This window comes from Gobio gobio (genome assembly GCF_949357685.1).
Source record: "Gobio gobio genome assembly, chromosome: 4".
NCBI lineage: Eukaryota > Metazoa > Chordata > Actinopteri > Cypriniformes > Gobionidae > Gobio > Gobio gobio.
Window position 1 is genome coordinate 46,253,152 of NC_137100.1, and position 17,026 is coordinate 46,270,177.

At 35.9% G+C, this 17,026-nt stretch overlaps 1 protein-coding gene across 1 annotated transcript in view; it reads right to left on the reverse strand.

The window, feature by feature from the left end:
* Positions 1-261: 261 nt before the first annotated feature.
* The window catches only part of cemip2 (cell migration inducing hyaluronidase 2), a 29,890-nt gene continuing 13,125 nt past the window's right edge, over positions 262-17,026 (reverse strand). The window contains exons 10-24 of the mRNA XM_079813842.1: positions 16,214-16,283; positions 15,485-15,613; positions 14,805-14,893; positions 13,989-14,120; positions 13,862-13,897; positions 12,105-12,260; positions 11,804-11,981; positions 9,311-9,526; positions 8,349-8,560; positions 7,587-7,769; positions 6,261-6,489; positions 5,952-6,053; positions 3,281-3,426; positions 2,558-2,664; positions 262-2,449 (exon numbers count right to left, since the gene is read on the reverse strand). Coding sequence (XP_079669968.1) covers positions 2,241-2,449; positions 2,558-2,664; positions 3,281-3,426; positions 5,952-6,053; positions 6,261-6,489; positions 7,587-7,769; positions 8,349-8,560; positions 9,311-9,526; positions 11,804-11,981; positions 12,105-12,260; positions 13,862-13,897; positions 13,989-14,120; positions 14,805-14,893; positions 15,485-15,613; positions 16,214-16,283 — 2,194 coding nt within the window. The 3' untranslated portion in view covers positions 262-2,240. The remainder of the gene's footprint in view (positions 2,450-2,557; positions 2,665-3,280; positions 3,427-5,951; positions 6,054-6,260; positions 6,490-7,586; positions 7,770-8,348; positions 8,561-9,310; positions 9,527-11,803; positions 11,982-12,104; positions 12,261-13,861; positions 13,898-13,988; positions 14,121-14,804; positions 14,894-15,484; positions 15,614-16,213; positions 16,284-17,026) is intronic.

Consider the following 17,026-nt stretch of genomic DNA (forward strand, 5'->3'; position numbering starts at 1 on the left):
TCGAGCGCCTACAATGTTACGCTTCACTTTAAAGGCTGGCTTTTACGGTTCGGTAGCTTATAAAAACTTAGTTATTTAGCTTGTTTGCTGTACACCTTGTCACATTGCAGGTTTTAGATTATTGTTCTGTTTTTTGTTATAAGTCACAAAATGACAAGGCGGCAGCATCACGCAATGCCAAGTCAATGGAAACGGCTCAGCTGGATTGGTCCCCCCTCGGTGTGGGCGTGGCCTAAATGTCACCAACACAAAAGCCAAAACGACTACAAAACGAGTTTTATAAGCTTTGTAAAATCTTATCTGAATAAAAACATCAAATTACAGCACAAAAGCATAGCTAGTAAAATCAAAACATTTCACAAATAAGAAAATAATTCTGGAGGCAACAACACCCATATACTTGGGGAAAAACTTTTTGCATCTTTAAAAACTGATTACAAAACTACTACCTCGGTTTCAAATGACCAAAAAAAAACTATTTGTACAGTGGTTAACAAGTAGCCTCAATAATTCAACTCAAAAACATCACATCCAGACAATTCAGGCTTCCATTTCAATCAAAATAATGACAATACATTTCATAATGTTACATCTCTCAAGCCAAGCGATGGCACTACAAAGGTATTATAATTGATAATGGACATTGTTTTAAAGAGACAGTTCACCCAAAATTTTAAGTATTCATCATTTACGTACACTCACTCATGTTGTTCCAAACATCCATGACTTTCTCTATTACTTCTTCTGAACACAAAATGAGATTTAGGTTCTATTAATATCGGTCATAAAAATTTGGTGTGATTTCCTGTGAAAAATTGCAAGTCACCTGATAGTGAGCAAATCTTAAGTGGCTAACTGGTTAAACTGCTTTTCTACATACACATATCTAACACTAGACAATGGTTTATTGTTTTATGAATAATATTTTAGCTGTAGTTAATGTTTCATGTTAAATGAAACATGAATACTGTCTAATATTAAAGGGTTAGTTCACCCAAAAATGAAAATTCTGTCATTAATTACTTACCCTCATGTCGTTCGACACCCGTAAGACATCATCGGAACACAAATTAAGATATTTTAGTTGAAATCTGATGGCCCTAAAAGGCCTCCATTGGCACAATGCATGGTACACTCTCAAGACCCTTAAAAGGTACTAAAGACGTCGTTACAAAGTCCATCTCACTACAGTGGTTCTACAATAACTTTATGGAGTGACGAGAATAGTTTTTGTACGCAAAAAAACCCTAAATAACGACTTATATAGTGATGACGATTTCAAAACACGGCATCATGAAGCTTCAAGGCGTTATGAATCAGTGAGTCGAATCATGATTCGGATCGTGAGTCAAACCGCCAAACTGCTGAAATTTGGCGATCCAAACTGCTGAATCGACTCACTGATTCATAACGCTTCGAAGCTTCATGATGCCATGTTTTGAAATCGTCATCACTATACAAGTCGTTATTTAGGGGTTTTTTCGCGCACAAAAACTATTCTCGTCACTCCATAATGTTATTGTAGAACCACTGTAGTGAGATGGACTTTGTAACGACGTCTTTAGTACCTTTTAAGGGTCTTGAGAGTGTACCGTGCATTGTGCCAATGGAGGCCTTTCAGAGCCATCAGATTTCAACTAAAATATCTTCATTTGTGTTCTGAAGATGAACGGAGGTCTTACGGGTGTCGAACGACATGAGGGTAAGTAATTAATCACAGAATTTTCATTTTTGGGTGAACTAACCCTTTAAGTGTGGAAGTATATACACTGTAGAGTCATTGGTGTGTGAGCAGCAGTAAAAACCAGAATGACAATTAAATAAATGACATGTCCCATTAATTTAAGGGGAATAAATAACAGAAAAGGAAAGTATGAGTGTCATTTACACCTGCGGATGGTTGGAAGAAGGAAAGAGAGCATTGTGCTGTACTTCTGCACAGGTGATACTGAAATGTAAAACCATCCATCAGCATTTCTGACGTACTTCTAGCTTGTCCTGTCCATTTATTATCCAGTTTGGAGTAAAGATGTTTGGTGTGTATTAAAAAAAAGTGCATCACTTTGTGCTGACAAAACACAATCACACAGGACAAAATGACAAACAAACAGACAAATACATTCACTCACTTAATAAAATACCTGTTTAAAGTCCATTAAAACGTGTCTTTGCCAAAATAAATTACGTTCATAAGTTCACATTCATTCGCTGGTGTTGTTTTGTTCACATCTAATAAAGGCTCACTTTTGGCTAAGATATTTTCTCAGGAGTTCAAGATCCATCCGTGTGGGAGTGACTTTTTGTGGCGGACAAGAGTATTCCTCTAGGGACAGGGGAATGAACCTTTCCAGTAATCCCAGCACCTTGGTGCCTTGACAGGCCAACAGGGCAGACCATGGCTGTGGTGAAGGACCTCCCTGACCGAGGAAACCAAAGAAAGCAATGGCGTCTGTAAAGAGATGCCAAAGGAATCAGCAAACCAGGAGTAAACCTTAACCAGGAAAAACTGATTTTGACAGTGTTTTTTTTTTTGTTTTTTATTGTAGAAATACCTTACCTTTCTTCTGAAGATCTGGTGTTTTAGCAGACCCCAAAGGGACCAGATATTGTGCAGCACCAGAAATGTCAGCAGGCTGACCTCTTGTGGCAAGAAGAACTATCGACCTACACAGAACCAAAATTATTTAGTGATACAATAAATATGGAAATCCTTCACCTTAAAAAAAAAGAAAATAAAAGGTTCATAATAGCAGAAAATCCAAATTAGTGAACATACACTACTGTTCAAAGGTTTGGGGTTCGTAAGATGTTTTTGACAGAAGTCTCTTATGCTCAAGGCTGATGAAAAATACAGCCGCAGCATTTATTTCATCAATAGTAAAAACAGTAATATTGTGAAATATTTTTACGAAATTAAAATAACTTTTTTTAATTGAATATATATTAAAATGTAATTTATTCCTGTGAGAGAATAAATACTCCAGTCTTCCGTGTCCCAAGATCCTTCAGAAATCATTCTAATATGCTGATTTCGTGCCCAAGATTTGCTATTATTAATGTTGAAAACAGTCAAAAGAAAACCTGTACATAAATATAAATACCTTTACTATAATTTTAGATCAATTTAATTGTATTCTTTGCAGAATAAAAGTATTAAATCCTTTCACGACAAAAATCACTATTTCAATAAACACTGTAAGCCACCGCTCAACCTCTGCCAACATCTCTTAACCTCCAGACGTCTAGTTTTAAACCCGAAACCGCAACTTTCACACCTCACCTCTTCATAATTCCAGTTTTAAAATACTGTTCCATTTTAGTGTCCAGCGTCGAAAACAAAGAGCTCTTTGTGACTTTTCCAGAGCATGCGTCCACAGTAACTAAGAGGAACCCTGACTGGTTGAGGTCAAACCTCTCAGCATTCACCTATAAGAAAAAGAGGAGACAGGTCAGTTTCCTATTTCCTCAAAACAGTTTTACATACATATACATATATATATACAGTGTTGGGGAAAGTTACTTTGAAAAGTAATGCATTACAATATTGCATTACTCCCTTAAAAAGTAACTAATTGAGTTACTTAGTTACTTTTTAAGAAAAGTAATGCGTTACGTTACTTTTGCGTTACTTTTTCTCACCAGGGCTGGGCTTGCTTTTTAGTTTTGTTTTTTAATAGCAAAAAAAGTCCTTTTTTGTGCTAATGTAAAGACCTCTTCATACCAAAATTGAAATAATAGGCCTCAGGCTGAGGTATAAATGTGCTGCCATTCTGGATAATGGAAGAATAGGACGCAGGAGAAAAACGTTTTACCAATAAAAACAAAAAATCTTGTAATTTTTGCTCATGGCTTAACTGAATCATCAAAGGTCAGCAGCACGACATTGGTCAATAAAGGTAGATTAAATGCATAAAAATATTTGTTCTATTTAACATTTATATATTTGAGGTTTGAGTACTCTGATTTTGCATTTGACTGATTTTATTCATTTTGAGGAGTACAGAATCTTTATTGTGCGAGTTAGTCTAGAACTACAATAACCATCATGTTTACACACAACGCCTTTCCACTTATTTTTCACAACATGGGGGCAGGAGAGCTGTCAGTCAAATAAATGTGAAAAAGTAACTTGCGTTACTTTTTTGAAAAAGTAACTCAGATATTTTGTTGTAAATTTGAAAAGTAATGCGTTACTTTACTAGTTACTTGAAAAAGTAATATTATTACGTAACTCAAGTTACTTGTAATGCGTTACCCCCAACACTGTATATATATATATATATATGTATATATGTGTATATGTGTATATGTGTATATGTGTATATATATATATATATATATATATATACACATATACACATATATATATATATATATATATCAGTGATGCGCGGGTCAATGTATAAACAACCCGCACCCGACCGACGTTTTCAACTAACCCGCCCGCAACTCGGACCGCAAAAAAAAAAGAAGAAAATATTGTACCCGACCCGCTTCCTGACCCGCATTTTTTTAAAGTAGTAAATGCTCATCGTAGCTCATTGGGCCATTGAGAAAATGTTTCAGGCCCTGACGTGGTGTGCTCAGAGGTGCAGCAGCGAGAGCAGGAAGTTCTTGCGGCGGCCCATCATTTTCCATTTCAGCTCCAGATGCATATTATTGATGAACGCGATGTTTATGTTTCGACCCGGCTTGAAGAATTCATCAGCCCACATTTGGAAAACATTTGGAAAAGTGTGAAAGCCCTTAGGAGCGCAAACTGTTATTTTTCTGAATGCTGTATGATATAGCCTAGTGTTATGTAATACAGGCTTGATTTATTCATTTATTTCGTTTAATTTTCTTAACAATTAAGATGCTGCATGTGTTTATCCAGTCTAATCGAAGTGTGCGTCTCTCCCCCGACTTTCCCAACAAAAATCCCGCCCCCTCTCAGAAAATACATAAAACTGACTTTAAATGCGTTTAAAAGTAGCCTATTAAAATGGTACAATGGCATTGCTCAGTTCAACGTTTTGGGAAATCGGGCATTTTGTCCCGCGTCAGCATTTATTCAAAAGTTAATAACGCTCAACATTCAAAAGGTAAATAAGGATTTATTGACGATCCGACCGACCGTGACCCGAATATCATTAAAAATATTTTTGGATGACTCGTAACCGCGGGTGGCCGCGGGCACCCGCTCATTTTGGATCAACCCGCGCATCACTGATATATATATATACATATATATATACATATATATATACATATACATATACATTATATATATATACATATACATATACATATACATATACATATACATATACATATATATATATAGGTGTGTGAGTGTGTGAGTGTTTTACGAGGACAAACTTGTATAAATGACATGTGTATTACACTGGTATCACAACGTTTATGAGAATATTTCAATTTAAAATGGCTTTAAAAAAACATACTAAATGTTTTATTAAAAATGTAAAATGCAGAAAGATTTGTGTAATTTGTAGGTTTAGTGTATGGGGATAGAATATACAGTTTGTACAGTATAAAAAAACATTATGCATATGGAGAGTCCTTGTAAACCACATACAAGTATGTGTGTGTGCGTAAAATCTTTACATATATTCTCATATACATAAACTAAAATGCATTGTCATGACTGCAAAACTAACTAAAGTAAACTGAAAAATGGCCACAATCAATTATAAAGGTTTTACATGTTTCTTGCTTTCATTATAGTACTATCAATAACACTAGACATCCCTGAACTTTATTTGATTTCAATTTAAATGATATTAGTTAACACAACCTTTATCAGCCCTCAAATACTAAAACTACAATAAAAATGAAATTAATTATATTTAAAAAATACAAAATAAATAAAGCTATACATGCATTTAAACTGGTGAACACATGCACAATTTCCCCAAGATTAAATTAATGCTTTGAATGGTCACACTCACAGAAATATAGGCTTGTGTGTCATTATCCTGTTCTTCTTTTACACTGAGGGATTTGATCTGGGTTTGGAGGTAGCTGTTCCATGGTTCACTTGAGAAGGCAAACTACAGAGAGAAAAATAAAAGTCACTCAGTGTTGACAGTTTAATGACTACATGTTACGATTACCCAGAAAACGCAAGGTAAGGCTCTCAGTCAGGATGGCAGATGGACAGCCAGTCCATCACTGGCACACAGTTCAAAGCCTATCCCACACAAACAGAGCTACACAAATTATGTTGTCCATTCATATGGAGCTTGGACCGTTCTTACCTGTGAGGCCCCACAGGCTCTGCACGGCTCTGTGTTTGGCTTTGGCATAGGCACTATGTTGCTGGCAGGCTTGCTGTATTTGGGGTAGGCATTGGCGGTGCAGTTGCAGGTCTGAGTCTTTTGGTTGGCACGTACAGTAGCGATGATCTTCACCCTCTCACAACCTGCGGCGGAGCAGTAGCTATGACCGTCTCGTCTGTGCCGAGCTCGTGCATACAGCCATAACAAACTGGAGGTTAAACACAGGCTTAATGTGTCAGACTGATCTGGCTGCACCGTTAACAATCATTTATCTGTATTTGACAATGCAATTTAAAAGGAAGTAGCACAACACAAGCAAAACTCAAGAGGCATTGTGAGAAAAGCAAACGATATGCTATACATTACAATTAAAAGTGATGTGTAAGAGAAGTAATTTGTAGAGACAACTTTAACTAAGCCATTCAAGGGTCAATTCCACCGAAAAGTGTAAACAATGTGGCTCTGTGTCTATCGAAACATTGCTCTGTTTATTTGAGTATCAGGATGAGCCTGACAGAACACCACTGTCTCAGCCAATGGCGTGAATTTGAGTTGGAACTATCTGTTAGTCCAAACAATGGCAGAAAGTGGAATCATTCGGAAAAAGTGACTGTCCTTCAAAAGTTTGGGGTCACTAAGATTTTGAATAATTGAAAGAAATTAATACTTTTATTCAGCAAGACCAAATTAAATTGATCAAAAGTGACTGTAAGACATTTTAATATGCATAAGGTTTCTATTTGAAATAACAGGAATAAATTACAGTGAAAATTGCATATAAAATATATTAAAATAGAAAAGAGATATTTTAAATTGTAATTATATTTCAAAATATCACAGTTTTTACTGTATTTGTATCAAAATAATGGTGGGCATAAGAGACTTTCAAAAACATTAAAAACATCTTACTGACCTCAAACTTTTGAACGGTAGTTTACAACGCTATCCTAACCATTATCGTTATTATATGATACTGAGATTTGTATTTAACTTATAGACATAATATAATAATAATATAATATAATATAATGTACAGTATGAAAAATGTATTATTATTCACTTAAACCAACAGATTTCAGTTTTATATATTTAGTTTGTATAATGTTTATTTAGACAACATTTTACAGAATTGTAATCTTCTATTAAAATGAATTTGAATGCATTTCTACAATTGAATGCTTTTTACAATTCAACAAAATGCATCCCTTCACAAGACCTAATTTGATTCCCAGGAGCCCTGCAGATTTTTGTGAAATCAATATGTTGATAAAGGCATGTCAATATTTCAAATATATTTATTCCTACCCAACAGATTTGTCGAAAAAGTACTTCCTCTCCTGCTGTCGTTTCTCGAGGTCTGAAATGGACGACACAGGGCCATAGTCCTCTATGCCATCAAAGCCATTGTTCTGCTTGTTGTAGATGTCTGATGTGATCTGGAATACGGTTTCATTGGGGAAGCAGAGACCGAGTAGAGCCCAATCACCCCTACAATAGCAACACCGTTAAAAAAAAACATCAGGTTGTCTCTGGCATGAGAAACATGTAAAGTACGTTACTTGTTTATATTAGTTACTAAATCTCATTTAGTGCAGCGATGGGTAATTTTGGTCCTGGAGGGTCACTGTCCTTCAGAGTTTAGCTCCAACCCTAATCAAACACACCTGAACAAGCTAGTCAGTGGCCGAAATCACCCCCTAAAACCCTCAATCACTTTTCCCTATGTTAGTCCACTTGAAGGAGTGAATGAAAACAAGTGAGTTAATTTCATACAGCCGTTGAGTGTACATCAGCTGTACACTCGTTATTGAGGCGCAATGTGGGATAGAATGAGTGCACTCGATAACATCCACTAGGGTTTCGGACACCACTACAAATGTCTGTCCCTTCAAATAATGCCCTATTTTGAGGATTTCGGATTCAGCCAGTGTCTTCAGGATTACTAAAAACCTACAGGCAGGTGAGTTTTTAATTAGTCGCCCTTCCAGGACGTAAGTTGCCCATCCCTTCTTTAGTGACTAATGTTTGGTTTTAGATACAGGGATCACATTCCTCCTTTTTACTTACTGGTCAAAATTAATAAGTGACAGGACAGTTTCTCTGGGTGCAGGTCCATTCCAGTGCACTGTGTAGCTCTTGCCCATCATCAGTACAGGCTGGTATTGCTGGGTTGGTGCTGTCTGGCTTCTGATACCTCTGAGAACCATGGGCTTATCAGGGTACTCATCTCTACTGACGGACAGGCTCAGATTAGATGTGCCCTGTGTCTGTATGTACACCTATAGAACATAAGTAACATTGTTTAGGAAGCAAAAACAGTTAAAAAGATAAAGTTTTTTTTTTTTTTTTTTAAAGAAATTAATACTTTTATTCAGCAAGGATGTATTAAATTGATCAAAAGTGACAGAAGACTTTTATATTGTTACCAAGAAAGTTCTAATAAATGCTGCTCTTTTGAACTTTCTATTAATCAATGAAATTATCACGGTTTCCACAAAAATATTAAGCAGCAGCTTTCAATATTGATAAGAAGAATAAATGTTTTAGCACCAAATCAGCATAGAATGGTTTCTGAAGGATCGTGTGACACTGAAGACTGGAGTAATGATGCTGAAAATTAAGCTTTAACAATATTATTGCTTTTACTGTATTTATGATCAAATACATACACCCTTGGTGAAGTGAAGTGAAGTGACGTGTGGCCAAGTATGGTGACCCATACTTGGAATTTGTGCTCTGCACTTAACCCATCCAAGTGCACACACACAGTAGTGAACACACACACACACACACACACACACACACACACACACACACACACACACACACACACACACACACACACACACACACACACACACACACACACACACACACACACAGTGAACACACATCCAGAGCAGTGGTGAGTGGAGAGCACATAAGACTTTTAAAGCATTTAAAAAAATCTTACCGAGCCAAAATGGTTGTGTACTTGCATATGAACATGACATGAAAATGTAAAAGGAATGAGAGATCTATTTCTTTACCTGAGAGTACTTGCCACTGCACACAACCCCATTCCAATGAGGAACATCCACACATTGAGGATGGCGGATCAGGAAATTATCGGCCCTTGCCACATACGTATCTGCGTAATTGCTGATCGAGCCATCCAGGTCATGAAAGATAGAATTTTTATCGCCATCCAGATCATTCTGCTCAAACCACTCGCCCGGTCGACCAAAAAATGCTCTTAGAGTCACCTAGATGATTAAAAGAGGATCACTGGTCATGAGCAGTGTTGGGGGTAACGCGTTACAAGTAACTTGAGTTACGTAATAATATTACTTTTTCCAAGTAACTAGTAAAGTAACGCATTACTTCTCAAATATACAACAAAATATCTGAGTTACTTTTTCACATTAATTTGACTGACAGCTCTCCTGCCCCCATGTTGAGAAAAATAAGTGCAGAGGTGTTGTGTGTAAACATGATGGTTATTGTAGTTCTAGACTAAATGTGAGCATTTATTTTATCTTGCACAACAAAGATTCTGTACTCCTCAAAATGAATAAAATCAGTCAAATACAAAATCAGAGTACTATGCAAACCTCCAATAATTAAATGTTAAATAAAACAACTATTTTTATGCATAATCTACCTTTATATTTAATTTACCAATGTCTTGCTGCTGACCTTTGATGATGAAAATTACTAGATTTTTTGTTTTTATTGGTAAAACTTTTTTCTCCTGCATCGTATTCTACCATTATCCAGAATGGCAGCACAGCAGAGCTACGCCCTCGACTGTTCATGCGTGAATTTGCATTTTTACCTCATTATTATTTCAATTTTGGTATGAAGAGTTGCACAAAAATATAACTTTTTGTTATAATCAAAAACAACCCCAGCCCAGGTGAGAAAAAGTAACGCAAAAGTAACGTAACACATTACTTTTCTTAAAAAGTAACTAAGTAACTCAATTTGTTACTTTTTAAGGGAGTAACGCAATATTGTAATGCATTACTTTTCAAAGTAACTTTCCCCAACACTGGTCATGAGTAATGTAAACATAAAGGTTCTAAAACCTTTACAATGTCCTGAAATTGAGTTTTGGTACTAAGTCAAATTAATCAAATGTGTTATCATTCAGACACAACAAGTGAGGGAAAATATGACCACACATAAAGACCTTTCCAAAGGCTCTTTTTAACATGTGCTAAATACCAGCTGCCAGAACAGGACCCGATTTCATTACTCAGCACCAGAGCAGATGGTGACCAATCAGGAGAGAACAACTAGATGTGTCATCTCTCCCTGAGAAGTAAGCAATAAGTATAAGCATTGGTAACACTTAAGATAAATAAATGTTATTAGAGACTAGACAAGACTGGTTGGGTTATCTATGAGAAAAGAAAAGCTTTCTTGCCCTCGAGTCAGTTGAGTTAAGTCCAGGTTGCAATTAGTCTGAAGTCATCTCTGACAAACAAAAAAGAAAAGTAATCAAATCTAATCATATGTGAAAATGTAAAAAAATAAAATAATAATAATTTATTTTTTGGAGATTGAAGAGAGATGTGCTTCGAATCTGGCATCTTTCTAACCCTGTCATCTCGAAAACTGAAATAAAAGCAAACTGAAACAAAAAAATTGTAATAATAAATAAAATATTACTATGAAAACCTGCAAATAAATAAAATACATTTTCATGACTCTAAAACAAACTAAAATAAAATACAAATTAAAATAAATTATTTTTGAAACAATACATTTTAAAAGATAACACACTAAGGGCCAGATTTACTAACAGTTTGCACCAACGCAGCTTTACCAAAGACACGCAGGGAAAAAATAGCAGTGGACAGAGTTATTTTTGCAACTGATCTTATTGCATATGCATTTGTAGGAGTTTCCCTTTCAGATGCAAAATGTAAGGGAGGAGAGTATTTAAATGAATCAATTCACTGGTATTGGCGCCATTATTTACCACCCAAAAAGGCACGTCGTAAACCAGACACTAATTAGTACATTGTGTTGGTCATTATGGAAATAATCCGGCTGAGTCTGTGTTCTTTAATTTGTGAGTAATTTGTGAGTAGTTTAATTCGTCAGTAGATCACACACAGAACTTTCCACTTCCATTGGCACTTTTTTGGAATTGCACTCTCACACTAATTTGCCCTATTTAGTAAATATGGCCCTAGTTTTGGCAGCCCAAAATATCATGACAAATAAAAATTCTTTAGAAAATTGAGTGAAAACTAAACTAAATTGAAAGGACAACCTGTTGATAGAAGAAAATAATGTAGAAAAATAAAATTTATAAATATTTAAAACTATAAACGAATAATGTACTTAAATTAAATAAAAATACAAGCTCAAAAATCAAATAAAAAAATGTGCACAATTTTTATTCTGTACTATAGTACTACACAAATTTAAACTGTGTGTTTGGTGATTTAGCAGTGCCAGTAAAGCAGCAAAGCAGTATCAGAAGGCGTTTGAACAATTTCCAAGGCTAAATGTGTATGTGTACTCACACTAGGGTCGAAGGCGAGAGAGGACAGGTTATTTCTGGGTGTCAGCTGCCAGATGTTTTTCAGGCTGAATCCCACAGCCATGGTGAAGCGCTCTGTAGTGGGACTGAAGGCTCGAAATGTGCTGTCAAAGATCCTCACTGGACCATCATTTATCTGAAAACCTCTAATCGGAAACGTCCTGACAAGAACGGAGCAAAAGACAATATTCAGATTAAACAAAGAATTTATTTTCTGCTGAACCAGACTGAAAATGTGTGTTAATACTGTTCTTTCTTTTCCCTTTATTTCTTCTTTCGCATACTTGTTTCTTGGTAGAGTCCTCATCTTTCCGTCTACACCACCAATTCCCCAGTATTTATTTTGCCTTCCATTGGTGCCACGATTTCTGCTTTCACCAACAAACAGGGACTGTGAAACCTCCTGACTGGAGCCCTCATCTTTAGGGTAGCTGCCATCACTGCAGTGAGGAAGAAGAGGAGGAGGAGGAGGAGGAGGGGAGTGAAACATTTTAGTTGTTTCATTAACTGCTTGCCTTAGGAGGTTGATATAGAACACAAGTGCAGGCAAGTTCACATGCTCACGCATATCAGATCCGTTTAAGAAAAATAAAATGATGTTCTTTTAAATTAATATGCCTGCAGCAAGAGACACAGACAGCAAGAACATGCCTGCACATAAACGCACTCACATAAATGGCTGCCAATTTAGCATATTTAATGCCATTCATTATTTTTTAAAGGAACACGCCGACTTTTTGGGACTTTAGCTTATTCATCGTATCCCCCAGAGTTAGATAAGTCCATGCATACCATTCTCATCTCTGTGCGTCCCATAACTCTGTCTGACGCACACACCACTAGCCTAGCTTAGCACAAAGACTGGAGGTAAACGGCTTCAGCTAGCCTACTGCTCAATAAGTGACAAAATAACGCCAACATTTTCCTATTTACATGATGTGATGTGTATAGTTACATCGTGCACTAAGACCGACGGAAAATGAAAGGTTGCGATTTTCTAGACCGATATGGCTAGGAACTATACTCTCATTCCTGCGTAATGATCAAGGAACTTTGAGCCGTACCATGGTTGCAGGCGCAATGATATTATGCAGCACCTGAAAATAGTCCCCAGCACACTCTCTGTGCAAGCAGATTGTCACGTTGTGTAGCGGACCCTGTCCGAATGATGGCCAGACTTTACTGATGTTTCATGGAGTTCATTGAAACCGTTTGATCCCCAAAAAAAATCACAGTAAGAGCTGAACAAATAAAGCAAAGAAGTTCGCATTAACACCTTGTACACAAACTCTCTCTCTTCATATCATTATCATTAACATTAACATACAGTGAAATACACACAAAATACTCATTACAAATGACAGTAAACAAGCACATACACACCTTATGCCTTTTCGGGGGGGTGCTTATCAAAAGTGAAAACTTTAAATCTGCCTAACCACTCCGATGAACCGGGAGCTCTCACTATCTTTCCATAGACTACAACATCCGTCAAAATAAAAGTCCCTACTTATTAAGACGGATAATGCAGACCGTAAACCTATTTAAACACAAAGAAATGTCAAAAATGTACAGAAAAAAATAATTTTAAAGGTAAATCACAATGAAGTCTGTTACACGTTGGTTATGTTGACGGAAGTTAGCCTATTTTCAGGCGCTGCATCAGACAGAGTTATGACACGCACAGAGATGAGAATGCTATGTATGGACTTATCTAACTCTGGGGGACACGGTGAATAAGCTGAAGTCCCGAAAAGTCTGCGTTTTCCTTTAAATGTAGTGTGATAAAAAAATATTGCAAAGAAATATGAATGCAATTAATCACGTCCCTTGAACCATATGTACATTTTATAACCAGGGATTTCCTACCATTGGAGCAATTTAAGTCATTGTACCGCGATCACTGTTTATAAGGCGGCTTTGCATTTTTTAATTGAGGATTTTTTTCTCAAGAAATATCAATATATTTGATTAACTTGCGAATAATGAGATCATAATTAGATGATTGGCAGCTCTAATAAACAGTAAAATGACACAGTACCTTGCAAATGACAGTCCAACACCATTGTCAGCAAATCTATAAGAAAAACAAAAATAATCAAAAGATTACTATATTTTATTTATGCAATGAAGCTTAACAGGGCTAAAATGAACAGGTTGTTCCATACCCTGAGTTTCGTATTATGATATCCCCTCCACGAATCCAGGCCCCCAGATCATTGTTTTTAAAAGAGATAAGAGTGTCAATGAGTGCGGCCACCCGTGGCAGGCTTGGATCAGAGTTCTCATGAGGCCTGAACCTGAGAACGCAATGTCAAACAATGAGAAATTCAATCTTTCCTTTCAATAGAAAATGTGAGTGCTGCTTTCACATACAAAAAAAGTCTTAATACTAGGGTGGTACTATGTAGTTTTCTGTGTGATTGCTAATGTAATATGGAAAATATATATATATTTTTTAATTTAATCAATTTTAATTTAAGTATTTACACATAATATTAGTATTTATTGCATTGCTTTTAATGTATACTGATTTATATTGAAGTCTAATTTCTAGATTTGCCCATTATAGACCTCATTGTGAAATTTATTCACTTTTTTTTGACATTGTTATTTTTACAATCAAAATGTCATAACTGGATCTTCCAGAGAATTATTTATTTGAAAACGATTTTTCTGTAAAATGCAAACTAGGTTTTTGTGAGATTCACCCACAAATTTTAAAGAACATACTGATACTGTCACAGTATCTGAAATAAAAAAGGGAGTAACATACACCTACAGCATATACACAACCACGGCTTCATGAATGTATATTTATAGTGTGGTCACTGTGGTTTGTGGTTTAAGAAGAGACCAGAGATCTGTCCGGCTCTACCATAATGCCCAACTACTACCGAAACTCTATCTGGGCAGATGTGTTTTCTTTATAAGCAGAATCAATAGAGCATGGACACAGAGAAACATTCACCATATCCACTCACCTAGCGCTGTTGTCCAGACAGAGGTATTCACGTGGGTCTGTCGCAGTGGCGTTGGTGCTCTTGACTTTTCTATCAATAAAGAGGCCAGCCTGACACAGGAGGAGAGAAGCAATCACTCTTCACTTTGAAAATGTATGTGTAATACCAGGTACCATTGTGTGATACAGTGGCAGTGAAAGAGAAGCCTGGATTTTCTCTGCACCTGGTCAGTCTCGACACTGCCAGCCAACATAAACAATCAGATAACAGAGAACTATTGTATGTGTGAGCACCCTGTCACACATTGTGCGGGACTTTGAACAATGAGGCATTTCAGAGAAACAACGAAGATATCTTGTGTATGTGGGTGCAATAAAAACCTGAACTCATAATTGATTTCATCAGTCTTTCCTGAAGCCACATTTAATACAATGTTGCAAATCCCAAATGATTTATGAACTGAACTGTTATGAGCCAGAGGGAGGAAATGCTAACTTCACCACAGGGAGGTGGGCATTAAATGTAGATGGAAGAAAAGGCATTTGGATTGATACTGTTTGATATCATCTGAGGATTGTTCACAAAAAGGAATGCCTAGAAATGCGTTTATAAATCATAAAGTATCCTGAGGCATTTTTTATTACTTGAAGGTTTGATACTTGTGAATTAGATGTTTAGAGTCATAAGGCTCATTTGATTACCTTAAAGTTGGAATGAACACGGTTGTTAAAGAAGATGCCCAGAGGTGTGAGCTCAGCTTTAGTCTCTGGAATCAGTCCATGAGAGTCACCTGTAGAGGAGTTGTGGAAAACATACCAAATTCCTGCATCCTGAGAGAAAAACAAAAATATCAGAAATACAGAATGAGGGGGAAAGTTTATATACAAGTTTATTTTCATAAATATGGTAAAACTCCTCAACACCTCTGAAGGTTAAACATCTCCTTCGACTGATAATTTGCTTAAAAAATGCCCTATTTTGTACTAGTGTAAGGGCTGTGAATAATATTTATTCCTGAGTCCTCTGATATCAATCAATAGAGTCTCTATTAACCTGGCCTTCTGAGAGCACAGCTTCATAAGAAGCTTTTCCTTAATAAAACGGGTGGAGAGCTCATCCTTTTATAGACAAAACCTCAAACAAAGCAAAGCAAAGCACAACAATACCACCAGACCGAACAGATTTATATTGGCAAAAACATTGCTAATAAAGGATTGGAATGAAGAGATGCTATCTGTGATTGCAAAACCTCCTTGATGTTCTCATCAATATCACAGAGCTGTGGGCACCATGTCAAAGAGTACAAATTCAATCAGTGAAAGTCACGAAATAGTCGTTCTATGATAAAATACCATGCAAGCAAACATTTACTCACTTTTACAGATCATTGTGAAAATTATTCATTTGGTCATATCAAAGATTGTGTATACCTGTGATCCAGCTGCTGAGTTACTGATCAAATGATTATTGGGGTGTGCGATCCAAAATGTAGATACTGCCCTAGAATACACACATAAGACAGGATCTTTTCAATATGTGACCTTAAATATACTGAAAATATTAAGCATGTACTGTATGTAAATATTTCACATTACAGTCAGTACTCATAACCAGGTAAATATGGCAGTATGCAGTATTTGAGTGCATTCAGTGTCTGGTTAAACTGGATTACTGGTGGTTAGGGTTAGAGTCAGGTTATGATGTTGAAATATAGTTCAATTATATTAAAAATAAATACTAACAAAACTGAAACTAAAATAAAATAAATAGCCATAACACAATTATTTTTATATTTATTTAGATTAACTAAAACAATATAAAATGGTCCAAAAATTTAATTGAATGTTCATTTTTATTTAATATAAATTATTACAAAATAATAATAAAAGCACAACCTGCCTGAAATAGAATTTCTGTGCTGATAATTTAACAGTTAAATATAAAAAATAAAAACATTTTAAAAAGCCATATTATCTTTGGTAGCCCTAAAGTACTAAAATTAAATAAATAAAAAAATTATAATAATCTGAGCAACAAAAGAAGCTAAAATGATCAAGGTCGAGCGAAAACTAACAAAAAATAAAAATAAAATTGAAATAAAAAACTAAACAAAAGTACATGTGTTTACTGAATTGCCCTTAACATTACCTCACTGTTTGATGAAGATCGAACAACTCTGAAACCTATTCAAACATCTATCTTCATCCTGAACATCTACAGCTCTATACACAAACACATACACG